The sequence below is a fragment of the Amborella trichopoda genome, chromosome 13 (genome assembly GCF_054954075.1).
Source record: "Amborella trichopoda isolate Santa Cruz 75 chromosome 13, AtrichopodaSantaCruz75HAP2 v2.0, whole genome shotgun sequence".
NCBI lineage: Eukaryota > Viridiplantae > Streptophyta > Magnoliopsida > Amborellales > Amborellaceae > Amborella > Amborella trichopoda.
This window is the reverse complement of record NC_142348.1, coordinates 16,147,073-16,174,103: the sequence shown is the minus strand read 5'-3', so window position 1 is coordinate 16,174,103 and position 27,031 is coordinate 16,147,073. Positions and strand designations below refer to the sequence as shown.

The 27,031-nt window shown below is 36.8% G+C and overlaps 1 protein-coding gene across 2 annotated transcripts; it reads left to right on the top strand.

Annotated features, from left to right (window-relative positions):
• AR401 (S-adenosyl-L-methionine-dependent methyltransferases superfamily protein) lies at positions 1-25,257 on the top strand. Of its 2 annotated transcripts, XM_006837166.4 has the most exons (7): positions 1-380; positions 1,180-1,305; positions 3,189-3,395; positions 5,831-5,927; positions 10,408-10,511; positions 23,779-23,830; positions 24,581-25,257. In XM_006837166.4, the coding sequence occupies exons 1-7, from the start codon at positions 166-168 to the stop codon at positions 24,791-24,793; spliced, it is 1,014 nt and encodes a 337-aa protein (XP_006837229.1). In that variant the 5' UTR covers positions 1-165; the 3' UTR covers positions 24,794-25,257. The 2 variants fall into 2 exon arrangements, with proteins under 2 accessions (XP_006837229.1, XP_088711745.1); XM_088855619.1 differs by lacking the exon at positions 5,831-5,927.
• The last annotated feature ends 1,774 nt before the right edge of the window (positions 25,258-27,031 follow it).

The following is a 27,031-nucleotide window of genomic DNA, read 5'->3' as shown; positions in this document are numbered from 1 at the left end:
GGTTTGCCAGCACCTAGGAAACCAGATTTAGAAAACTGAAAAACCCGGCTCTCCTTAGGGCCAAATTAGTTACCTTTACCGTCCCATTGTTTCCCCATTTTCCGACGCCGGAAAATCGCTTCTCCCGTAGGAAACTGCTCACGGTATCCCGAATTTGGCTCTGAAATGGCTGGTATCAGGTGGCCGCAGGAGGACTCTGAGCAAGCTCAGGTTAGGGTCCAGGGCACAGCTGACCTCGTCTCGGATGATGATAGATCAGTCGCTGCTGATTCATGGTCAATAAAGAGCGATTATGGGAGCACTCTCGATGATGAGCAGCGCCATGTCGATGCCGCTGATGCTCTCTCGAGTGGCACCTTTCGAGCTGCTTCTGATTACAGGCATGGACAATATTGCAATGCGCTTCATTTCTCTTTTTGATTTTTATTCCATTTCTATTCCTCTTTGTTGTTGATTGTTCTTCTTGTTTTGTTTTGTTTTGTTTTTATGGGATTGATTATGACTGTTTTTGCATCTCCGGGATTTGCTGTTTGGTTTTAAGTTTCAGGATTGTTGTTTATGTGCCGCTGGTTTTCAAGTAGTCTCTGGTTGATACTTTCAAAAATACTTTCGTTTAGTTAATTCTTTTTAATTCTTTTTGGTTTTTAAGTAGTCTCTGGTTGATACTTTCTAAAATGCTTTCGTTTGGTTAAATCTTTTTAAATTTTTTAGTTGATGCTTTAATGTTTTACGGTGTTTAGATTTGTGGGAATGCTTGAATGTTAATATTTTCTGACTTTTATTTTTTTCTGCTTTCTTTATTTCCTTCTATGTTTTCTCTATTGAGGTACGGTGTCTGGTATCATGTTTTTCAGGTTATTGCCTAATCTACATGAACATTTCTTTTGGTTAACCTGCATTTTACTCGTTAGCTATTGGCTTTGATTGGATTTAAATACATATGAAATCTCTTGGATAAATCCTGTTCGTCTTGCATTTTAATTGTGCCTTTTGTGTCAACATGAGATGAAGATCTAAGATCCATCTCAAGGATATCTTTAAGTTTTGTAAAAAAAATTTGTTTTTACAAAACATAATTTTTTTTACTCAAGGATATCTTTAAGTTTTATAAAAAAATTTTGTTTTAATTTCTTTTGCAAAACTTGGAGTTTTTGTAAAATGTTTTCGTATATGGAACAGTTCGGATAAGGAAGAACCAGATGCTGAGGTGGAAACATCAATGTTGGGTCTTCACAGCTATTGGGATGCTGCATATGCGGATGACCTGGCAAATTTCCGTGAACATGGCCATGCTGGTGAAGTCTGGTAAGGAATTTTTATTTTTGGGATGCCTTGCATGTAAAATTGACAGATGGGTTCTTTTCATGCTCATTTCATCTTCAACTTTTATGAATTTATTCGTTGATTTCCTGTCTCACATTGCCATTTGCAAGTGGATATAACCACTTTTGTACTACTGCAATGATGAAGCTTTTTCTAGAGTATCTATTTGTGTTTTTCTAGAGTATCTATTTGTGTAGTTGGTGCCTCGTTTGATTTGATGTAGTTTGGATATCAGGCCAATCTGCTAAGCATGCGATTAGGATTTCAATTTAGTACATTCCCTGCAATTGAACATCTCCAGGCTATTTGACAATACAAATGTTGTACCCATTTCTTTTTTGATTTTATTTTTTTTTACTTTTTCATGTTTTGATTTGTGAGCAAAAAATTCAAATGCAAGATCAATAGCTCACGCATTATAGTTCTTGTAATGAAATGTTTTATACAAGTTGTTTTGGTTGTAGTGTCCTTGTCTAAATTTTAACTATGATAAGCAGCATCAAAAGAGTTTTGCATTGAATTCTTGGATTTCATTTTTTTTTTATGGTTCTTGTCATTTGGTTGCTGTACATGTTTCAATGTTTTAAAAAACGGTCTGCCTGGCGCCTAGGAGGCCTGGACCAAAAATTCGCACGTCTAGACCCATGCAGCCCTACACTGGCGGATGTACCTGGGCAGGCGCCCAGAGCCGTAAGGCCTTTTTCGTGTTTTTAAACCGTCCAAAGGGCAAAAGGGGTCATTTTGACCCCCAAGGTTGTATAAAAATGTTATGGAGTTTAGTTTTAACCCTCAAAGTCAAAAAAAAAAAAAAACCCTCAATATATGAAAACCCCCAAAGTGAAAAAACTACAGGGTGTCCGTGTCCGAGGTTTTGGGTGCCCGCCTAGGCACTTGGCGCCAGGCAGGCCGCCTCGGGGCCACCTAGCGTTTTTTGAAACCTTGTCGTGTTTAGGTTTTAAAAAACCTTAAACTTTTGATTGTTATATAGTGTAATGAATTATTTGCTTGTCCATTCAAATTGTCTTGTTCCATCAGCATGCCATATTTAGATACCCGCTGGTACCATTAGTTCTTTTAAGATAATATGCATGCTTTCATGCACCTCATCATTATCATTATTTGAGCCTTTTTCCAACTATTTGGAATCGGTACATGAATCCTTATCTGCCATTCTTCTCTATCAAGGGTCATACCTTTGTTGAGGCCATAAGTCCCCATATGTTTCTCACTACTTCTAACCATGTCCTTTTAGGCCTACCCTTGTCCTTTTTGAGCCTTCCACTAGAACCAACTTCTAATGGCTGTCGTACTGGGTCTGTGCTGTACATGGCCAGCCCACCTAAGTATACTTTCTCTCATCTTATCGCCTATTGGAGCCACGTTTAAGTTCTCCAAAATGTAGTCATTTCATATTCTATTATTTATTGTCTTGCCACTCATCCATCTCAACATCCTCATCTCGGTTGCACTCATCCTATGGGTATGTTGTTTCTTGACTGCTCAACATAGCGCCCCATAAAGCAAAGCTGGTCTCACAGCTGTCCTATAGAACTTCCCCTTCAACTTCATAAGTATAGGGTGATCACAGAAAACTCCAGTTGCTCATCTCCACTTTGCCCCCAACTCTAATTCTATGCAAGATATTTTCTTCAATCTCTCCATTTCTCTGGATTATCAATCCAATATATTGAAAGTGCGTGCTTTCATGCACCTCAAATGTTAAAATCATTGACCTATGGATGCCCGACTTCTAATATTGTGTGATACTCGTACCATATCCTTCTTCTAATTTTAAGATTTTTCTCTTCTGTCCTTTATAGATGCACCAATTTGTTGTGTTTGAAAGTTTAATTGTCTTTGGACAGGTTTGGGGTTGAAGTTATGGAGATTATCTCCGGTTGGACCAAGAATTTGTGTTCCAATTTTTCTCAAGGTTCTTCAAAGAATCCAATTGACAAAGCTTGCCAGAAATCAGAGGCAAGCGAAGATGTCTGCCCAGATTTGGCTGGCTGGAGTGTACTTGATGTTGGGACTGGGAATGGTCTGCTTCTCCAAGAACTTGCAAAGCAAGGGTAATACTTTAGCTGTTGCTGTAACTTTTTAGTTTGTTGCATGACTGCATCAAAAACTTTGCTTGTGCATGAGGCATTGAAACAATCGCATTATTTGTCAAGTTGTATCCTCTTCTTGCTATTTTAGACGGGTATCTACTTTTGTGTTGTGTTTGAATTCCTGTGTTCATTATTTCTATTTCTAAGGTATTGTAATTATTTTATTTTTATTTATACAAAATATCATGTACTCAATGCTCAATTTCGATATATAGGTTCTTTTTTTCCCCCAATTTATCTTAATTTTTTCCTGTCTTGTTCTTTGATAATAATCTATTTTATTATTTTATCCTGATTAGTGCTTTTTGTTTGTGTTCTATATGCAATAAACATATCAATATCTAATCGTATAAGTTTACCTAGCACAGTGGTAAACTTTACTCTTTTAATTTTAAAAGGTCTTTCACCCAAAAAAAATCAAATCTAAGAATCAAATCCGGGTAGAGCCCTTTTTTTCTTCCCAGGAACAAGACACCCCGTTTCTGAAATATAGACACTACACTCCTTAACACTCCTGTCGTTTAACCGGGCACTTATGGATGAAGTGTCCAGCCCGATTTCTTCTTTGTTTCCTTTTCTGTTGAAGAGAAATCAATTATACTTCATATCATGATATGATATGCTTAAAACCTTATATTGTTGAAATTGAGTTAACGAGAAACTCTTAGGAAGCTTCTGTTTGAGTTCTAGCAGTTGACAAATGTGACATCTCTTAATAATTGTTACATGAATTGAAAACTTGCTTTTAGGTTTTAGAAACGCCACGCCCAATTGGCCTCATTCATAAAAACGAAGGAACTCACTGCATTCTTAGTCTCACCTGAGTCCGTTCTCTGTCTGCTCTTAAGTTTATCTGAATTTGACTGAGTTTTAGCTTAGTCTCATAAAAGATAGTGAATGTTCTTAAATATCCAAGTTTTACATGATAAGACTGGCCAAACCAATTTGGCTTTGGGAATTGACTCTCCTAAGGAACCTGGCGAGTCCTAAGGTGAGCTGAGTTGTAAAACATTTACATGAATTCAGCTTATGGGCAAACACTATCAAGGTTTCTTTCAGTAAGTTTGGAAGTTTAAACTGAGCATCTTTACATTGCTTAATCGTTCACAACATCAGAAATTTGACATACATCAAGATCAAATAAAGTTTTTGAGAATTGTAGTGTTACTGTCTTGATGATCATGTATTCAGATCTGATACATACACATAATCTCACTTCCAGTCTTTTGCAATGATAAGAGGAAGTTCATATGTCTATATTCCCCAATTTTACATTCTTGGGACCTTTATGTGAGGATCAAATATCTTAAAAGGTGTTTTCTCACCCATTTCAACCATTATTTCGTTCTTCATTTGACAATTTGTCTTTAATTATTGTTTTTTCACCTCTTTTCATGCTATAATTCCATTAATGAAATTTATATTATGGTGATCGTTTTCTCTCCTTAGCCCTACAAATCTTATCTTTTAGCGATCTTTTTTCCTCTTAGTTTTAAGAACCATAAGATTATGTTTGGGATCTGGTTTGGGGTTCCAAATTTGAAACTTTAAAGTTCGTTTCCATTGGCGGGATCATTAGTAGGAAGAAGCAAGCTTTGGACGGTGTGCTTTCTCACTTTAATTCCTGATGCTCGATTACTGATCGAATGCGTAATGGTCCTGACTCTGTGCCAGAATTATGGTAGATGAGAAGTTTTAAGAAGGTGCACTTTGTTGACTGTTTTACCTAAGTTGTTTCTTTTTATGTGTTTATTTTAAATATTTGAAGCCTAATCAATGATATTAGAAGCTGTGGGGCATGTCCTCATGATATAGATGTTCTGTTTTTAGGTTTCCTCCTTTAGGGTCCGTATCGATGATAGTTAACTTTATCCGGATTAAACTTATCATCCTAAACTTTATCCGGATTAAACTTATTAACACACTTTGTAATATTATTATGTTAGCTGTTTGGTGCGTACCTTGTATTATTTATAACATTATTTAATTATTGTTTAGCACCCTAGCTCAAAAGTCAAAATAACTTTTTATGTAATTTCCAGCAATTTCTAGCTAAAAGAATGGTTTCAGCAAATTGCTCTGAATTAAGTAAAAACAGCTTTACAAAAAGATAAACTTTTGTAACTGTGTATAATTCGAATAATTTTATGGACACTGCCAAAGAACAATTAATTCATTGTCATGATTAATTTTATTGAAGAATGGCTTATGAGTGATGACTTATACATCTAAACAGGCCCATAAAGTAGTCATAGCTGAACGGCTGAGGTCCTTGAAAGATAATCTTTGTATTTTTCCTGCACTTTCAGTTTTATTTTTCTTTGCACTTTGTTTTTGGGTGCACTTATGTTTAGAGTAGTTGAATGACAATGTTAAGTGATGCTTTCTGGAATCAGGTTCTCTGATCTGACTGGAACTGATTATGTTGAAGGAGCAATTGACCTTGCTCGAAACCTTGCTGACCGTAGTGGTTTTTCCAATATTAACTTTCTGGTACTCCTCTCAGATGATCAGTTTCAATATTCTTATTTTTATTCTAAAATTCAATCCTTTGCCTTTATAATATATGGTGGTTATATTGTTTCCAGTATCATTCATTGGATGATGCCAATATTGTTTGATTAATGTTATAAATTATGTACTGCTTTGTATGGTAGGCATTGGCTACTCAATTCTCTCTTGCTACAAAGACAATGAAAGACCTTTAACTTTGTTTCAATTATATGTACACTTACATTAAAAAGGGCCGTAACCTGGTGTTTGTCCTGCCTACGCAAGTCCCGCGAGGGCTGAGATGGAAACGGTCCTATCTTTGGCTTTTTTTATGCACAAAGTGGCCGCTCTCAGGACTCGAACCCGCACTATTGTGCTGGCTACCTGAGCCTCTTTCCGTCACACCAAGTGACGGTCCTATATATGTACACTTACATTATGGCATCAAGATTGCTAGTATACGTATAGGTTACACTTTCGAGGCTATCCACCATTGTCCATAGGCCTGTGGTTAGTTAAGGTTTAAATCATGTTGCAGTCATCTTTTTTCTTTCACTTTTTCATAGTTCTGGATATTTCTTATCTGATCACTTTTAATTTTGTGCACCATATGGCCTATTATCCATCAAAAGGCTATGGCATTGCTAAGTTGATTTTCATGAAAATACACAACTCTGATTTCTTTGAGATGATAGGAATTATATTTTCCTGTGCAACCTTTTGTGGCTTCTTGAATGAAGAAAACTAAAAATTGTTAATTGGGAGATTCACGTTGGGTTATGTGGGGTCATACTGACACTATTGAGGTAATTAGGAATTTGGTATGACTAAGAATTTGGTATGACCATGGGTCATACTGACTCATGGTTCCTGTTTGAATCAATGATGAGTTAAAATGGGCACCATTAAGAAAAATTGCACTCTGTGATTTTTCTCTTGGAGGAATTCGCACCTGGTAGGATGGAGTCCAAAGAATCTTATGAGACTAAACCCACTATAGAGAACATACTTTCATAAGCTTTACGGGTGCAAACTGTATCGAGAAAGTAAAAATAATAGTGTGGAATTAAAATTGTCCATAACTTCCATTATGCGTGAATATCACGTGTTAATGGCCTTCTGTAATTACCAGCTGTGCATAAATTGTCTGTATTTTACACTTTTGATGTATGGGTGGCTCTTTCTTTGTCAAGGCAATGACTGCTGAGGCAGTTTAGAAAAATGGCAATTACTGTTGAGGTAATGCTTTTTCTCTTTTGATTGGTATGACTATTGAGGTAACTAGCACCCGGGAGAGGCTGCTAAGAATTTGGTATGACTATTGAGGTAATTAGGATTTCAATTTAGTGGGTAGGGTGACATGGTGTATAATGTTTTGTCGGCATCTTTGAAATGATGAGATGGAATAATTTGGTCGATTCTTGGTTGAGTTGGAAGATGTTTATGTGCCGATGCAAGGGGTGGATAGGTGGGTATGGAGTTGGAATATTCGAGGAGGTTTTAATGCTAGATCCTTTTACAGGATTATATCGGGTGCTGACGATCACTTATCTCGTTTGAGGGTTGTTTGGAGGGCACACACTTCGTCCCGTGTTTTTGCTTTTGGATGGTTGGCATGCTGCGGGAGCATATTGAAAGTTGACCTCCTTCAAGGCCCAGTTATGCAAATGCCAATATTTGTGTTTAATGTTGCGCTGAGGAGGAAATAACAAACGATCGTATTCATTCGAGGTATGCTATGGCCATATGGGTGTATGGTCTCGATCTCTTTGGCATGGAATGGGTGACCCCAGGTTTTGTCGAAGCGCATATGGTTATGGCAATCCCACCTAGGAGCAGTGTTTATGGCCATCATTTGATGCATTTGGAAAGAGCAGAATGGTCATATGTTTAGTGCTCTAAGGGTGCAAAATTGGTCCTTAGGGAGAGGATTAAGAATATGGTGATTACATGGGATTTTCATTGACAAGAATTCTGAGGTTTTAATCCTATTGATTGGTCAAGGATGGAGGAATTTGGCCTTAATAGGTCCACCATTGCTTCAATGCTGGGCAGTTTGGGTTTTTCCAGTGGAGGGATCTAGCACGCGTTAATTCAGGACCAGCAGGCATGGGTGGGAGTTTTAGTGATGAAGAAGGTAGGATACTTAAAAGCCCTTCTGATCCATTGAGATATGTGATTCTACATTAGCGGAGGCTCATGCATTGCTTACAGGCTACGATCTGTCTGTTCTGTTTAAGAAGTCAATTAGTATCAGAAGGGGATTTTCTCAACATCATAAGATGAGGCCATAAAGAATCCTCTCTCCATGGAGGTTGGCTATAATTTTCTGTTGCAATCTTTGAGATTTGTGACATCTAACAATGTGATTTTAGTGCACATTCTAAAGGGGGGGCTATTCCAAGAAGTTGATGCCCTTGCCAATGATTGCCAATGAAGGGCTTCTTCGAGAATCACTCTATGTCACAACAATTTCAAATTTTGGAATCTTGTGGTGCATTCTTAACATCTTTTGGACTTTTTTTGTTTCAATTCTTTGAGAGAGAGATTTAGGGCAGGTTGAGGAGGACCTGATAAGATATGATGGAGAGAGGTTTAGGGAGAGTGGCTTTAAGGCTGCCGCAATTAGGTCGTATCGTGAACTCTTTCTTTTTGAGGATCCCGTATGCTAATATTTCCCTAAGTTATCTCTCTCCATGTTGTCCCATCACGTTATGTGGCATGTATCCTGCCCTTAACTGCAGCTTAATATGTGCAGAATGGGTAAGGTTTGTGCGGTATCCAAAGGCTGCTGTAAGACCTGCCTCTTCTCTGCTCTCACCTATCAAATCTTTCTTGATAGTTAAGAGAACTCCTTCCTGACATTTTCTCTTTCTTCACTCTCCTTCCTGACATTTTCTCTTTCTTCACTTTGTTGTTTACTGCCTTTTTTCTCTTCTAGGTAAGCCAGATGCCTGGTGTTTGTCATAGGTTCCCCACAACCTGGAAACCCTTCTGTCATAACTGAGCTCCCTGATGGGCTTGGTACTGAAGGAGTCAGTTAATCAGGGTCTAGACCCGAAGTTCCTTCAACCCTGGATGAGTTAAGTGTATGTCGTTGACCTTCAACCACCATTATCACCTTTTTTGGAATATGACTATGCTCTGATATTTTAACAAAGTCTCTTTTCTCCATCTTATGCAGTCCTATTGAAGCTCTACCCCTAGACATTCTTGTTGCTCGTTTATGGTGATGGTGCTACCATGGAGGGCAATGTTTGTCCATTTAAAAAATATTAAAGAAATCCGTACTCTGCCATTTTAATTCACTTTTTTGTTATCTATCCACTGATCTGACCCTACTTTCTATTGAGAGCTACTGAAGATTCTCCATGTTATGTGCTTCTGTTTTGAGTATATGGGCGGCTTCTTGTCCTTTTGGCAGTTGATACATTATTTCACACTCACCTTAATTGCTACATTCGAGGCGCTGGATTCCACCTTCTTACTGCTGTATATCTGCAATCGAAGGTGAGAGAGACCCGACAAGACATAAGCTGAGCTCCTTTATTCTCTTTCTCAAACTTAAGCACTTGCCATGGCTAGCGGATCTCGTTGTAGACAATCTATCCAAATTCCGTCAGTATCAGTCTGTTTTATAGCGACCATTCAACACCTTGACGTGGACGAATTCCCTATTTTTTGATGTTCCCTATAAATGAATGCTGAGGTTCAATAAGTAAAAGGAGGCTAATAGATTCATTTGTTTCTTGGTGCTGTAAAAACCAAGATATACTGCCCAAACATAGTCTGAAGGCAGAATTTTGTACCTTGCCTGCATGACTTTTGATATGATATGCTTCAGGCCCTATTTGCAGATTTTGGGATTTGAATTTCATCCCCTAATTATGATAGTGTGATTTCTCTTAATCTATTATTTTATGACAAGAAAAAACATACTCGAGATCCTCACTATATTCGAATGAGATTACTTATGGCATTAGCATCATTCTTATTGACTTGGAATATACCTACTCACTTTTGTGCAAACCAGTTGCTTGTTTCTATTATTTCTTGTTTTATGATGGAGTTGTGAGACATACATATTTGTAGAGCATCATTTGCATGAATATGTTTAAAGTTTTGCATATGCATGTGACTAGGGGTTCGTTATAACTTTCCCCATAGTGATATTTTTGGTTATTTTGACCATGAATATACAGATGTTATTTAGTGACCATGTCATTCCTTCTAGCTGATCTGATTCTATACTATAAGTCCTTGTTCTGGAAATTTTCTCTTCTTTTTTGGTGCAATTATTATGTGGATTAGATGCTAGTATTATACTTCATGCTTTCAATTTTCATTGTTATATTGTATATCAATTGCTTTTGGTAAGAAGTGCGAAATGTAAGGAACATTGGTACTATGTTTAGGTACAGACAGATGCTTTTAGTTGTCTGTCCATAACAACAGTCTTGCTATCTGTTGCATGTCACAGGTGGATGATATTCTTGACACAAAACTGGAAAGACAATTCCAACTTGTCACTGATAAAGGGACTTTGGATGCAATTGGACTTCATCCTGATGGACCCATTAAAAGGTGAGATCCAGTCACTGCTTTGTTTTCCTCTACACTGTTTTCATGTGTGTGTGTGTGTCTATGTTTTTTCTGATAAGTGCTGGTTTCATGTTTGCTTTGGATCCCTATACTTAGTTTTTTTATCTTGCTATTTGGAGATATAATGTATGGTAGGCAATGTTGCCTTCTGCTGTGACAGGATTTGGTATTTGTACATATGATTGTCACTGTTTCTAGTGTAGTTATTATTCTGCCATTTAAGTATACCATGGGGAATCAAATGTGGATTACTTTTTAAATATAATTATGATTTAATGAACCAAAACAACTAGGAAAAAGGAGAGAACCCTTTGTGTGCTAAAGTAGGGGGCAAACAAAATCTTTCTCTCTCTCTCTAGGTGATCTACGTGAACCCTACGTGTTGCCTGCCCTCAATTTAGGTTTGCTATTTGTTTTACAGCAAGAGTTTCTCTCTTATAATGGAAATGAAAATTTCTTTGTTACTTGCTATCTTGTTTTGCTTTTTATTCGACGTAGACATGAGCATGTTGCGGTATAGTTATCAAAGAAAACAAACAAACAAACAAAAAAAACGGGGAAAAAAAAACACATGTTGCTGGGATAGAGAGACTATTTCTGGAAGGTTGAGCTGATGCTGGAATATCCATTTTGGAAGGGAGGGATGGATCTTTGGGTAAAAAGGGAGTTGCTAAGAGAAGAGAGAAGAGATTGTCTTATATCATATTAGAAGATATTTTTCAGTATATGTGGTGGGAGGGAATTGTATAAGCTTAGGAGTGATGTTTCAGAGTCTGTTGATTGGTGGCTTGCAAACTGTCCTAATGCAATACTTTTTCCGCTCATGTGGAAGTGTCCGCTAAACAAACATTTATATGAATTGCAATGTGGTGTTTTCTGCAGAACACTGTTAAGAAAGGAGGCAACTGGAAGATGACCATACACGTGGTGTTTTATGACAATAAAGTAGATGCAACTGATTGACATGAGGGTCAGAGGGAGAATGTATGCTACATAGATGTAGAAAAGTTCAAATTCAATCGCCATTAATGGAGTGGGTTTGCTTCTCCTGGTGGACAATCCGGATTCTAATGGAGTTTTATATGAAATATGATGAGACCTCACCTTGTTTCAAAAATGGCAAGTTCAGCATAAGCTTAGCTATGAATCGGTACTTATGAAGAGTTAAATACATTGAGTTGTTATGCTGAATCAAGTTATGAAGTGATCTGGACTGGAATGACTAGGTGATTCACAACATCCTAGTATTTGCAACAGCTGACAAACTTGGAAGTATGAGTGTTTTTGTGTCTCATAGATTCTTATGGATAAAGTTTAGTTGCACTAATGTAGAACAGATGGATTCCCATAGTTGTGCGGAGATCTTGTTCTAGGGGTGGCGATCCCCTCTTGGAATCTTGATCCGGCGATACCAAAGCCAGAGCTAAGCGATACTCGCTTCCTATCATCAGGGGATCTCGATCGCTGCTTGTTGGGATCTCGGTTCCTAACTTAAAAAGGGATCTCGACCCTTGACTGCAAAGGATCTTGATCCACTCCAAATTGTCTACTTAATAATTTTTGTCATTTTATATTATTGCAAAGTGTATTATAATGATGGATTATTTCATATATTTTCTTTTTTCTCTTCATTTTCATTTAAAATCTGTAATTTGTAATATAAAATATTCTCTCGGATTTCGTAATGCACTTTGTGTCATTTCATTCCTTTACTCCCTTGGTCAATCAACTCACTGCCATTGATTGACCAAGGCTTCCCCTTTAGATGGAATTGGTTTAGGCAGGGCGAATAGGTCACCAAAACAAACCCCAGATATACTTAATTTTCATTGCGACTTCCCTCTCAACCTTCTCCCAGTTGGGGATGTAGTAGAGTTGAGTGGAAGGCTAGCCGAATGGCTTTGTGAACGGGCAAGACTTAATTGTTTCTTATCTTCGTAGTGTAAGTGTAGTAGTAGTATAAGTGGTTAAGTTATCAAAGGAACGTTTCGCCCCCAGCTTAATTATTAATATTTTCATTCATTATATATTTTTTACACAAAATGTCTTTTCTGCTATTCCAAAAGTGTCCCCTCAATTGCATTTTTTTATTTTATAGTATTTGAAAGTGCATGAAAATAATAACATTTTTTTATTGATTATTTATTCTCTTAATTTTCATTTAAAGAATTTGTTTATAATAGAAAAGTCTTTTCTTGAATTTTGTAATGCCCTTTGTCTTTCATTTCTTAAATCATCAATTTAAAGTCATTTCATGCATGTATTACGTCTCTCTTCAAATCTTCCCTAAATATTTTACTTCATTTTTAGTTCTTAAGATTTTCGTATATTATATTTTTTACACAAAATGTCTTATCTACCTTTCAAAGGTGTTTACTCAATTGACAAACTTTTTTTTTGTATTTTATATTACTTGAATGTGCATGAAAATAACGATAGTTTGCATTGATTTATTTATTCTCTTAATTTTCATTTAAAAACTTTTGTATATAGAAAAAAATATTTTCTTAGATTTCGTAATGCTCTTTATGTGTTTCATTTCTTAAATAATCCATTTAATATTATTTCATGCATTTATTGTATCTCAGTTCAAAAGCCCAAATCTCTCTAAAATCTTTTTATTTATTTTTATTATTAAAATTTTCGTATATTAAAATTTTTTAACATAATATGCCTCTTTAATTTCGTATATATTATCTTATTTATAATATGAAATCTATTTTTGGATTTCATAGTATTCATTTGTCTATCATTTACTTGTCTATATACTGGTATGTATACTCTTATTTGTATGTCTATAGACTCTGTGTACTCTATAGAATTGTACTCTTTCGAAGTCGACTCTATAGACTCTTAAGTGTATAGTTACTTGAATTGCCTATGAGGGTAGTAATTCTGTTTTGGAATCTCGATTCGGCATTTCCCCGAGTGAAAGTCGATTCTAAAAGAAAGGAATCGCGTTTCTATGTTTTGTGGAACGCGATTCCACCTAGTTTAGGATTCTCGATTTTTGGATTGCCGGAATCAAGATTCCATATCGAGGACTTTATGATTCTTAGCTACACAAGAATGCGATTCTGCTTGTGAGAAATGTTGATTCTTAATGTTTTGGAATTGCGAATTCATGTTGTTTGGAATCAAATTTCTATATCGTAGACATCGTGATTCCTTGCTACACAACAATGCGATTCTACCTATGCCAAACGCTGATTCAAAGTATTAAGAAATTGTATCCATGTTGTCGGGAAACAATGTGAGCATAGAGAGCAGAAACCCTTCGATGTGTGCTCAATCATGAGTGAGCGCGACATGTATGAGAGCGTGAGAGAATTTGAAGTTGTTGCACATGGCAATAAAATCAAAATTTAAAATATGAGTAATATGTGGGCATAGGGAGAGTAGAAACCCTTTGATGTGTGCTCAATCATGAGTGAGCGCGACATGTATGAGAGCGTGAGAGAATTTGAAGTTGTTGCGCACGGCAATAAAATCAAAATTTTAAATATAAGTAATATGTTAAATTTCTTATTTTCTTATTTACTAATTTCAATCATTCATAGTTCATTCCATGTTACTTTTTAAAAAGTCTTTCCAAGAATAAATAATACTAAAAAAATATGTTACTTCAAATCTATTAATGGCACTAAACTACTAATGTAATAATGTTTAATATATGATCAACATCGTCATTTCTTCAAGTTGAATAAGAGGATAAAAATGCTTTTCTTTAAGTAAAATAATAAGATAATAAGGATATGATCGACGTGCCTTGTGTAGTGTTTTAGGTTAAATTAATCATTAAATATAATAGAAATTGACTAAAAATTGAATAACTCAATTTTCAAAAGTCAAAAGACTCAATACTACATTTAACAAAGAAGAATTACCTTGTCATGTACTTATTTTATAATTCAAGGAAAGGAGACAAAAGGAGCTTGCCCTTGTTCTCATTCCTTGTATGCCGTAGACTAGCTCCAAACCTTGTAAGCATAATAGGGGTATCAGTAGACCAAGTCCATTGTATAGGATTGTCCACAAAGATATCATAAAGGTTGACATTAGTACTTGGAGTCTTGGACTGTATATATACAGACAAAAATTTGATCTTGTAGTAATGGGTAAATTTCTATAGTTTTTGAATACTTTTCTCATATACTGGAAGGAATAGGTTCGCAATTCTACCAAGGGGAGAATCTAGATTCCAATATGGGGAGAATCACGATTCCGGAATGGTGAGAATGTTAATTCGAAGTTGATGGGGACAACGATTCTAGAATTTTAGTAATCACGTTTTCTTATTTTCAAGAATCACGATTCCAGCAGCCACCGAAACAAATGGGGTCATATGTGATTCCATATAGGTATGAAACGCGATTCTAACATGAAGGCACATCAATTCTTGTAAATAGGAAACACGATTCCTAATTTTTTGAATTGCAATTCCAAAATAGTGAGAATCAGTTTTCTTAAATCCGAATCGTACGGACAACGATTTCTAGATTTTGAAACTTCTGATACGCGTGATTTTGAGATTTCGATTTCAGAAATGATTCGGAATTACAGACGTTTCCAACAACTATACTTAAGCGTATTCTTTTTTTGGATTTTGTAATTTTTTATTAGAATTTCTAGCAATAAAGTTCTAATTAGCATGTGTTCAGATATAGAATGATAAAGATTGATTGTTCATTCTTTTATTTTTAAAATATCACTTCTGGAAAAATTGATAGGCAATTGTAAGCATATACACACACATACATTTGTGATTTATCAGGGTGTTCCCCATGCACTCCCACAGACATGTAGTGCATATATAGTAGATCGCTCCGAGGTCGCTTCCTGAGCAATACTCCCAAGCACTCCAAGGGTAGGGAGCTTCAACCAACGGTCGATCCTAGGTTCCTGCATCTACACTCGTGCCCACTCTTAACAGCTATGATTTGTTTCTTTCATTATTATTACTAAGATACTAAAAGAAACTTGGATTTAAGTGTTGACTGGATAAAGTACTAGATACTTCTAGGATATTTGTAAACACAAAATACTATAAACATAAAAAAGAAGAATATGATAAATGAAAGGAAAAAGCTTCTGCCACCAAAGTTTCCTGTATATTAACAAATGCACTTTCCTTTTAGGTTTTTCCACATTTTTACCCAACTTTCTCGTCTTCATTAACGCCACCATTTTTAATGTAGACCATTTTATTCCGAATATACCATTCTCTATATGGTTTTATGCCAAGAAGGTCAACAATCGAGGCTATTTTCCTACTTAGGCAACTAATTGAGAAGTTTAGGGCGAAGGGAAGAGACCTCCACATGGTCTTTATTGACTTAGAGAAAGTTTATGATAGAGCACATCGAGATTTGATTTGGAGGGCATTGGAAAAGGAACGAGTCTCCAGACACTACATCAACTTGATGGGAGATATATACGATGGAGTGCTAAATAGTGTGCAAACAACTAGTGGAGAGACGATTGAGTTTTCAGTGACAATATGTCTACATCAAGGGTCAGCATTGAGCTCGTACCTCTTTGTCTTAGTTATGGACGACTTAACTAGGCACTTGCCGGATAAGGTACCGTGGTGCATGTTGTTCGCAGATGACATAGGTTTTAAAATTAGCCGGACTAAGACAAAGTATATAGAATTAAAGTTTAGTAGTAATAGGAGTAGAGACGAGGAAGTAGTTAAGATTGATGGCCAGAGAGTACAAAAAAGACCGCACTTTTGATACCTTGGGTCCATAATCCAGGAAAATGGAGAGATTGATGGAGATGTTACCCATAGAATTAGAGCTGAGTGGGTGAAGTGGAGATGTGCAACTGGAGTTTTATGTGATTTCCGCATACCAATGAAGTTGAAGGGTAAGTTCTATAGGATAGTTGTAAGACCAACTTTGCTTTATGGGGGCAGAATGTGGGGCGGACAAAACACAATATTCCCATAAATGACTGTAGCGGAGATGAGGATGTTGAGTTGGATGAGTGGCAAGACAAGAAGGGATAGAATCCAAAATGAATCCATTCGGGAAAGTTTAGATGTGGCACCAATAGGTGATAAGATGAGAGATAGTAGACTTAGGTGAGCTGGCCATGTGTGGCGTCAACCCAGTACAACACTTGTTAGGAGTTGCAAGTTAGTTCAAGTGGGAAGGATTGAAAAGAACAAGGGGTAGGCCCAAAAAGATGTTGTTGGAAGTAGTCCGAAAAGATATGGGGACTTATGGCCTCACTGAGGGTATGGCCTTAAATAGAGTAGAATGGTAAACTGGGATTCGTATAGCCTACCCCAATTAATTGGGAAAATGTTATGATGATGATGATGATGACGATCCTCTTGTTGCAGTGTTCTTTCTCTACTTTGTAGCTGGTTCCAAAAACAAATCTCTCTGTCTAGACCCAAAACCGAGCTTTAGGCTCCCTCTCTACCCCAACCCCGAAACTTTTAAGTCTCTCTCTCACCGTCCTCCTCCCCCGCTCCCAAAAACAAGTCTGAATCCGTCTTCCTCTCTCAACCTATACCAAGTGCCATGCCAAGGAACCATTGAGAGAGGCCTCTGTTTTTGATATTTGGATAGAGAGATCTTCTCTGCATCTCTCTGTCCAAACTCAAAAGGCCTAAACTGTCTCTTTCTACTTAAACTCAAACCAATAATGCTTGAAATTTTGTGTCCAGCCACCAACACTTCAACGCAAACTCTTTCTCCTTTTTCAATAAAGGGATGGTATCTCATCTATTATAAGGAATTTTACATAGTTTAGAAGCCTACCGTTTCGGGTTTGTGTAGAGAGAGTCCCATCTCTCTCTCTACCAAACCCAAAAGCCCCTAGACCTTCTCTATCTGCCCAAATCCAAATTCTATGGCTAAGCATTTGCACGCGTCCGTGCAGAGAGAGAGAGAGAGAGAGTGAGATTGCCTGGCTGTATACTTCTGACCTGGGTTTGGGTTGAGAGAGAATTAGAGAGAGTTTGGGGTTTGGGAAGAGGGAAAGATCACTATAAAATGAGGGTATTTAGAAGATGAGAAAAAAGATAAAAGAAAAGTTTGCATCAATGAAAGATTTGAGAAATTTGGGTGGGAATTTCGAAAATCCTAAAATAAAGATAGCATTTGTAAGTTATGAGAAACTTTGGTGGCAAATGTGAGGTTTTTGCTAAATAACATTATGCAGTCTGTGTTATGGAATAAATATATGTATCATGTGTCAAATACATATAATTTATGCACTACATAACCTAATACATGCAATATTGAGTAGGTAGGATACTCATCTTCATTTGCATCCCTGATTTTGGAGAGTAGAGGGATGTATCCCAGTTCCTTCTATTAGTATTTGCTCATCTTAGTATGTCTATGTTTTATATGTTCATGGTATTGCCTGTTTTCTGGAGCTAGGCATTGTTATTAATGTCTGACAGCCACAACTAGTTGCTACAAGTGCAAAGCAGTTGTTTTCTTGTCATGAAGGCATGCATGATGAAACGATTATGAAGGGGATCACTTGAAGTCCTCCGATATGGGCCTGAGTGGTTTTTAGAGTGAGTTGCCTAAATACCATTCAGGACATAGGCCTGGGGAAAATTTTGTTTTTGTACAAGTTAGATGCTCCTAGTGAGAATTGAGGACGTTTTGGTACGGGTTTCAGTACTCTTGTACAGGAAAACCTGTCATGGTTATTGGGACTGTCTCGGACTTGCAACCACGAGCTTGGTGGAATCTTTGAGCTTTATATAGCCTTCTCGCTATATATGGAATGTAGCAATGGTAGAGGAGACTGGAATAAAGTAGAACTTCTAAGGAAGAAAGTATTTGAATATTTTTTACCTTTAGTGTGACCAGCATGTGGAGGAGGTACACCATTTTGTGATGTTAGATGGAGGGGTCTAAAAAGTACTTCAGTTATTGGAAGAATCAAAGTAGATAATGATTGCAAGGAAACATTAAGAAAAGGAATTATGTTTCTGGAAAAGTTTTTTTAATGATCGTAGATGCTTCTACTAAAGAAGTTTTATAAGGTAAAATAAATGAAATACGGTAAAGTAATAATTGCGTCAATATAAGAAGTTGCTTTTACAATCATCATCATAAAATCTCATGATCTAAGAAGATGCCCTTCTCTTTCCTAGTTCTTCTTTGATAGGTTCTACAATCATCATTAGTTTATGCAATGTTAAAAGATGCTCCTACAATAGTAGTGAAAATCAGTGATGCTTACGTTGTTAATGGATCTACAAACCAGTAAAAGGTTTTGCAATGATTACCCTTTCACATGCCTCTGCTGTGTAGATAATCTCATTCCCAACATTGAGGCAGTTCTCAGCTCTGACTATGCATTCGCTTTCCCTAAGTTACTGATGTTTGTACTTATAAAGTTATCTAATAACTTTCTCACTCATAATCCTCCAAACTTAGCTACCAAACATTGCCCTACCCTTCTTATATGCAATCCACCTTTTTTCTTAGTTCTCCATTCCTTGTTATACATGCCTATGTGAATTCTTTCTTTTTAATCCCCCCTACCTCATAAGAATATTTTCTACAGATTTACGTACTCCTTTTTGATAGATTCTTACTTTATGAATAATTGCATGGTAAACAAGGATGCTGCTAGTTGTAGCTTTAATGAACATGATATCTCTTGCAAAGACAAGACCTTGCCTTCCAAGCTGCATGTATGTGTGGTCCTTGCTGAAAAAGGTTTCCCTGGCTAGTTTGTAGGACTTCTAAGAAGGGGAGCATATCCATTTCACCACTCCAATCACTCATGTTAATTTATGTAGAAGAAAACAACTGCTACCAATTGTCCTAATATCAGAATATTGTTTTCTGGAGACTTACCCAAAAGAACTCCTAGAAAAAGGTCCAAATACCTTATGGACCATTTGGGTATTAAGAAAATTCCAATCCATGAATTTTGTAGATCAACAGTTCCTGACTTGGATTTTTTGTTTTCTCCTATCTGTGAAACAATTTGAAAATTCATGGATTCCTTCCAAGCATTTCCATATCCATTTCCATTGTCTATTCCATAGTTGTTGGAAACGATTCCGAATCCAAATCATTTAGAAATCAGAATTGCAGAATAGCTGCTGGCTAGAAGATTCCTATTTTTGGAATCGCATCTATACTAGAGGAATAGCGAGAAATGCGATTCCTATTTTGTAGGAATAGAGATTTGACTAAAATGGAATCAAGATCCCTACATAGATGGAATTGATATTTTTGGCTCTAAGGAATCGAGTTTCTGATCTATTTGGAATTGATCAATATGGAATCGAGATTTTGACATTTTTTGAATCGCGAGGGAAACAATATGTCTCTATGCCATACATTGAATGACATGCCATACATGCACGTTTACATTACTTGTATTATATTATTTCTAACATCTTAGAGTTGAAATCTATCCATTAGATCAATGCAATGCATACTTAAAGATTTACATAGAAAACATGGACCACCACTTTGGCTTCTATTGGTCATTTCATGCCAAAAACGATGGCTACACCTTGTAGCTTGAGATTGGGTGTTTAGTTCGAGTAGTTTGATGCCTTGAAAACTTCTAAACATCACTTCTTAGAAAAAAAGTAAAAAGGAAAGAAAAAAAAAAAAAAAAAAAAAAAGAAAACAAAAGAGAGGGAAGAGGGAGGGGGGGGGGTGGGAGCGCGGCACTAGTAGAATTCTTGTAAATGTGGAAACCAGTTTCAACAAGTGTAGAATTGAGATTCACCAATTGCAAGATTGAGAATCAGTAAATATTAGAAACAATATTCTATAAGTGTTGGAATCGAGATTCCTAAAATAAGGAATTGAGATTCTAGACTTCATGGAAATGGGTTCCGTGAAGATTCCTAGTCAGAATCGCTGGATCGAGGTTTCGAATCATAATTGTGACCTTTGGTGAGAGATTCGGGTAACTATGGTCTAGTCATTAAATGGATTCCATTAAATGGTTGGCATTTCTTCAAATATTTTCTTGCAACGTTAATGATTCATCTTTTTGAATGAACAACTAAACGAGCGGACTGGGCCACTTTCTCTCTATGCCTTATATATTGAACTTCTTTCCAACCTTATCTCTCTCTAAACTAAGTTTGGAAAGAAGAACATCTCTCTCAACTCTATGGACCTTTCTTTCCCTTCATCCCATCCCTTCTATCTCTAAAAATTTAGTTTCCCAATGCTATCCTTTCTCTGTACAAATTTGGTTGCCCTTATCATTAGCTAACCCAGTCTCTCTCTGAACTTAGCACACATATTAATAGCCTGACCTACCCTTTGTCTCTCCTCTACCTCTCGTGGCACTTCCATAGAGCCCAAATTCCCCATGACCCTCTGCAACTCCACTAACCGAGAGACTCAACCATCACCGCCAAATCGATGAAACCCTTTGATATCTCGAAGCTCTTTCCTTACTTCCTGCTCTTAAGAGGCCTAATCCTCCTCTCTTCATAATCATTCTCTCTCTACAAATTCAACTCTGGATCAATTGGAATCCAAAACATGATCTTCATTGCCTCTACAGGCCTTAAATTCAAGGGTATAGAGCTGGTCTTGAGAGGCGTCTTACCCAAATAAGCCAAGGATTTCATCCTGAGAAGTGGGCTGTTTTTTCCCCTTCTGGGGAGATAATTATAGTGACTGCAAATCCACAAGTCAGGCCGTTTAGCCATTTTTGAGGGAGTATTTGGAGGCGGATGAGGTTTTGAGGTAGATAGTGGAAGGCATTGAGAGAAGTGGTAGAGAGAGGAAGTCTGAAGAACATGGAGAGGGAGGTGGGAGGAGAAAGAGAGGGTATGAAGGGGAAAGAGCGCAAGGGCTGTTTGATAGTTAGATTCCTGGCTTGGAAATCCAAGAAATAGGTGTCAGGTAGGAAGAAGAAACCAGGTAAAGTTGTATGGCTTTCCTCAATTAAGGAAATTTAGGATTCCATGAATCGAGGAATCTGGTGAATGCCAGATGGAGGATAATGAAAAAATCATGGATTTTAGAAATCCTTGTGAGGCCTTTTAAAGAAAGGGGGTTAACATTATCCAAATCCGAGCCAATTAGCTGCAGAGCTTTTTTTTTTAATAGATACATTCTGCTTGTGCTAGGCAGATTGGATAAATATTGGTACACTCTGATGTGAGTTGTCCTTTTTTGTTGGTTTTGGGGGCGGGGGGCAGAATACTTGCCACCCTGAGAGGATGAGCAGGAACATGCAGTCCCATACTATTCTTGTGGATTGAGCTACTGATTCTTCTTCAAAACATTCCCAAGAAATGGTGTACCATTTGGTGGTTCAATGATTTCAGTTCTTATTATAACCTGAGAGAACAAGAAACGGGCTTCTGTCAAAATATGAGGTAAAATACAGAGCTATCTTCTACTTTCAACCAGATTTCTTTCTTGGAGTTCTTTTGGAAGTAATTGGTTTACTTCATCTCTATTACCAGTCAGTTCACTTCTATTTCAGGATTTTATATTAGGAAAAAGTTTATATAGAGCCAAGGTTCTAAACAATCCAATTGGAGCCCACCTCAAAGATATCACTAGAAGAGGTTCTTTTGATGCCCAAATATCCTCAAATTGATCATGTCGACATCAAGATGCATGGACATGAGAAAAAAATGGATTTCAAGTTCTGGAAATAATGCATCTTGTAACACATTTTTGGACCATCAATTTTCAAGATTTTCAAGTTTTCATAAATCTGCTCGATCTACACTATTTTTTAAACTTTAAATTTTATAATTAAAGATGAAAATATATTTTAAGACTATCACAAAGATTTTCAATATTGAAACCACATTTCTCGACACTATTTGAAGGTGCGCTTTACTTGGATTGTTTAGAGCCTCGGCTCTCTACGAACCACACCATTTACATTATCATGAAAATGCTTTTCAGTTACAGTATGGAATGTGCCAACACTGAAGCTGTGACTTGCGTTTTATCGTTTACCTAGTGCTGCGGTTATTACTAAACCTTTCCCTTGTTGGGGAAGTCGTTAAGAAATAATGAGTCGATATGTATCTGTCTCGACTATATCAGTAATTTCTGTCTCGACTACATCACAAATGGCTTAAGGATATTTCCATTCGCTCGACTTGCATGGAATTGATACGTATGTGTCTCTATTATATCACCAATGGCTTGAAAGTTACATAAATGTGCAGTAATGTTATCTCACATTGTGATTTGCATCTTTTAAGGTATATTACTCTTAAAGGGCAGTGATAAGTCTTGCATTGTGAAGTCAACATCTAATATAGTAGGCTAGCTGTACATTCAATATATCATGCTGGGAACTAACCGTACTTTGTTGGAATCTTACAAACTGCGTTCTCATTGGTGATAATGCACTATGCACTTGAGATTTCATGGTACTTTGGTTGATACATTAATATATTCGCCAAATCTATCATTCGGAAGAGTCCCTTGGTATTTGGTTCAAAGAAAAATGTGATGTCTCAAGTTGAATGGGTGCAAGAAAGAATGTTGGAATGTGTGCCATTTTTTATCTATGTTATTAGTGCTTTGTACTGTGCATTTCTGTCTGTTCTTTCTGTATTTTCGTTCTTTTTTATATATAAATTTACATATGTTAGACCAGTGAACAAAAAGCTTGTTTCAAGTCAAAAAAACTTATTTTTGTCGACTCATCTTGTCAAATGGTTGGGTTATATGAATAAAAAGCTTCTTGAGTTTTTTATTTTATTTTATTTATTGATGTATATTATTATATGTGTTTTCTTTGTTAATATGACGAGCACACTAGCATTGTGGAAGGACCAAGTTAACGAGCTGGGTTTAATTCGTATTACATATCTATAAAAATAGATTACGCACACATAATTTCTGTGGTAGTTGTTTGAATTGGAGAGTTGGCTTGGTTTGGCATTGACCAAGTTGTCAACTTCATTCATGGTTTTGAACAATGTTAGAATCTTTTGTGGCTCGAAACCCTGGTTTAGATTTAAAATTTCTTGTCAAAAATTTAATTAATTTAAGAATATTCGTGAACTCATTCAGCTCAAGTACTTTTAATTATGCAATTCTGTTTTACTCGGCAAGTTGACTCAGTTTTGACATTTAAGAAATTGTCAATTGAGTTTTTTGCCAGTACTAATATTGTAAAATGGGAAGATTGATGAAGAGAAGTGAAAAGGATTCTTGATGAACTTGCACAAAATAAATTTTGATAACTTCACACCATTCATATGTATTTTGATGTGACCATGCCCTTGAACTTGCAGGATAATGTATTGGGAGGCTGTCTCCAAATTGGTAGCCCCTGGTGGGATACTGGTACGTATATTTCTCTTCATTTTGCCCTGGTTTCTTCGGCGTTTTGGTATGGGCCACATAAATGGGAGTGGAGTCATTATCTTCCGTCTACAAAAACTTCACAGCAGAAATAAAATTTTGCTGTTTATTGTTGGACTTAAAAATGTGTATCGTATCTGCATCACAAAGATCAGGAATTTAGAGAGAGAGAGAGAGGCACAATCACCCTAGTGGTTGTTGAATGTTGTACATCGAGTGATCCCAGAGAGAGAGAGAGAGAGAGGGAGACGATTGTTGAATGTCGTACATCGATTGATCCCAGCTTTTAAGCTTAAAGACTCATTTCTTTTCCAAACAAGTATTCCAAACCCGGATGGGTAGCGTGGATCTTTCACCCCACAACTATGTGACAGATCACCAGATCGGCGATCCGGATGGGTTCAAATCGGTGATCCAGAAAAATATTTTAAAAAAGAGAGTAAAATTAAAATACGAATTTCTGAGGTGGGTTTGGGGGGAGGGGGGAAGGTTTTAGGGGGGAACCTGTAAACTCCCATTAAGTGGTCTCGAATATTAGCCTGTTTAGGTATATTGTTTTTGAGCCAGCTGAAGTACCTAGATTGCAGTTCTTAAAGGGCAAAAAAAAAAAAAGAAGGTGCCTTGATTGCAGTTCTTAAAGCGAAAAAGAAAAAGGGTGCCTTGATTGCACAGTTATTTAACTACTATTTTGCATTATCAATAACAATGCGACATGGTTCTTATGGTTTCTAGGTTATTACATCGTGTAATAGTACCAAGGACGAACTAGTGCAAGAGGTGGATATCTTCAACCAAAGATCATATACTTCTGATTCCAAGGATCAAGATCCACAGTTTCGGTACCATGACCACATTCGTACCTACCCAACATACAGCTTTGGCGGATCAGAAGGCAACCGGGTTGCCACAGTTGCATTTCTTCGAAGTATCAACCACCTTGAATGACTCTCTCTCTCCCTGTCTCTCTCTCCAGAGTAGAGGGGGTCAGTTTTTCTCTGGAAGTAGTCTTCTGGGGCTGTTGAGAATTTGCAGTGGGTGCAAGGCTTTATCTTTGAATGATCGTGTTGTAGGCTTATGAAGTTTGTGGATTATGCTAGTAGCAATGAACATGTCGGATATAAGCACTTGTCACAATAGCATTCCTTTTAACCTGCCAACTCTCTCTCTCTCTGACTAATCTCTCTCACTAAAAGCAGGAGCATTACTATCTATTGAAGTAGTCATTGAGCTGTTAATAGTTTAGCGCTTTCGGTTTGCTTATTGTGTATTGTATGCCTTAAAGATTGTGAAGTGCGTCGGAAGAAGTGAATGTCAGTTGCTACTCCTTTAAAGTGCCGATTTCCTTAAACTGAGTGCTGTGTGTGTGTGTGGAGAGACTGAAAATAATAAAGTGGCAGTGGCTTAGTTCAGTTGGTATGTTTTTGAGGATACAGGCATTCGTGCATGGTCTATGTATTCAAATTTGAATGACCACATTGAGTGAATGATGTTAGAACCAAATAAACGATCCAATAGTAAGAGGTGAATTGAAACTGCATCTTCTTTTTGCCATATTAGAATGGAGTGAACCTCGTGCCTCAAGGCAGAGCAACGCCACCTTCTTATCATATGATTCTAAATTGTCTATTTCCTTGACTTAATTGATAGGGTTCGTAAGCAATGGGAGGAAGAAAACTACAGTCCAAGGTCCTCCCATATAACTTGCAAGGAAATTTGTAAGAAGAGGGGCATGTAGTTACTACTCTGCCTGTTATTTGTATGCATTACTTCCATTGTTTCAAATATCGTCCGTCACTCAGACATCTTCAACGTACTGTTAGAAAAAACTAGGGTTCCGAGTCCGATTAAGGACGGTTTTGGGGTTCTAAGGACCTACGGTATTACTTCACAAAATGTCCGGACCAAATCTAGCCGGTTAGTGGTCGAACAGGTCGTATTTTTGTCTAACCGGCTGGTTTTGTTTAACTGGATCGGTTTTCAGTTAAAAGGGAATTTTTTTTTGGATAAAAACGGGCAAAACAAAATGACCAATGCCTACTACCGCTAGTAGTATCAATACTGTTTTCCAAAACCCATATTACGAGCTACCATATGCCTTTTGTTCCCACTATTTTTGCATTTTACTAGTTTCTTCCCTATACATATGTTTTTCCTATCGTTAGATTTTATATCAAGGAACCACCGTTGTAATCGTAGGTCCTGGTTCACCAACAAGCAACATCAAATGCCAATTTCTGAATCGAGATTGAAACGGATTTTCCTTTTCCCGATAGACAACCATTTCATTACTGCTAGAAGTACAAACCTAGCCGAGCTCAAAATGAATCGGGAAATGGAGAGTCCAGGTATACATCAAGGGTGTGGTTTGCATAAGGTTGCAACCTTCAACAATCAAATTAAGGCGTGCTTCCATATTTTATAATAAATGCAATTTTCGTGTAAAAAATTCTGAAGATGGCTTGAGAATCTATTTTGAACACTAATTATAAAATTTTAAACTCGAAAAATGGTTCAAATCAAGTAGATCTATAAACACATGAAAATCTTAAAAATGGATGGTCCCGATAATGAAGATACACTATTTTTGGGACTTGAAATCCTTCTCTCTTTTCATATGCATACATCTCGACATTGAGATGAATTAAGCATCAAAACAACTAATTTTTTTGTGGACTTTTAGGGTGCATCTTAATTCTACATTTTAAGGTTGAGTTATCTAGTCGTTGATTCTTTGATCATATTTTAAAGATTTATTCTAGTGGTCACTTGAAAATCTGTAACCAAGTCATTCCAAACTGTTTCTCTTAAAAGAAATATCAAATTAAGCACCATAGAAATACGACTTTCCAAATTTTCCGCCTTACCTCTAATTTTGGGATTCTATGTAAGGCTGACCCAATCTAGATCCGAAACCCGATTTTCAAATCCTATTTTGATCCGGGTAGGGATCCAAGTATTGGATTCTGATCTAAATTTCAGATCCAAATGAAAATCTAGATTGGATCCAAGTATCGGTGGATCTGATCCAAATCAGACCTGATTCTTATATATATATATATATATATATATATGGGCATTGATTTCATGCAACGATTGATAATCTTAAAAAATCATGTTAGGACCATTTGTTTGAATAAAAAATTGATATCTACACTCTTTTCATTCTAATGAACAATCATAAAA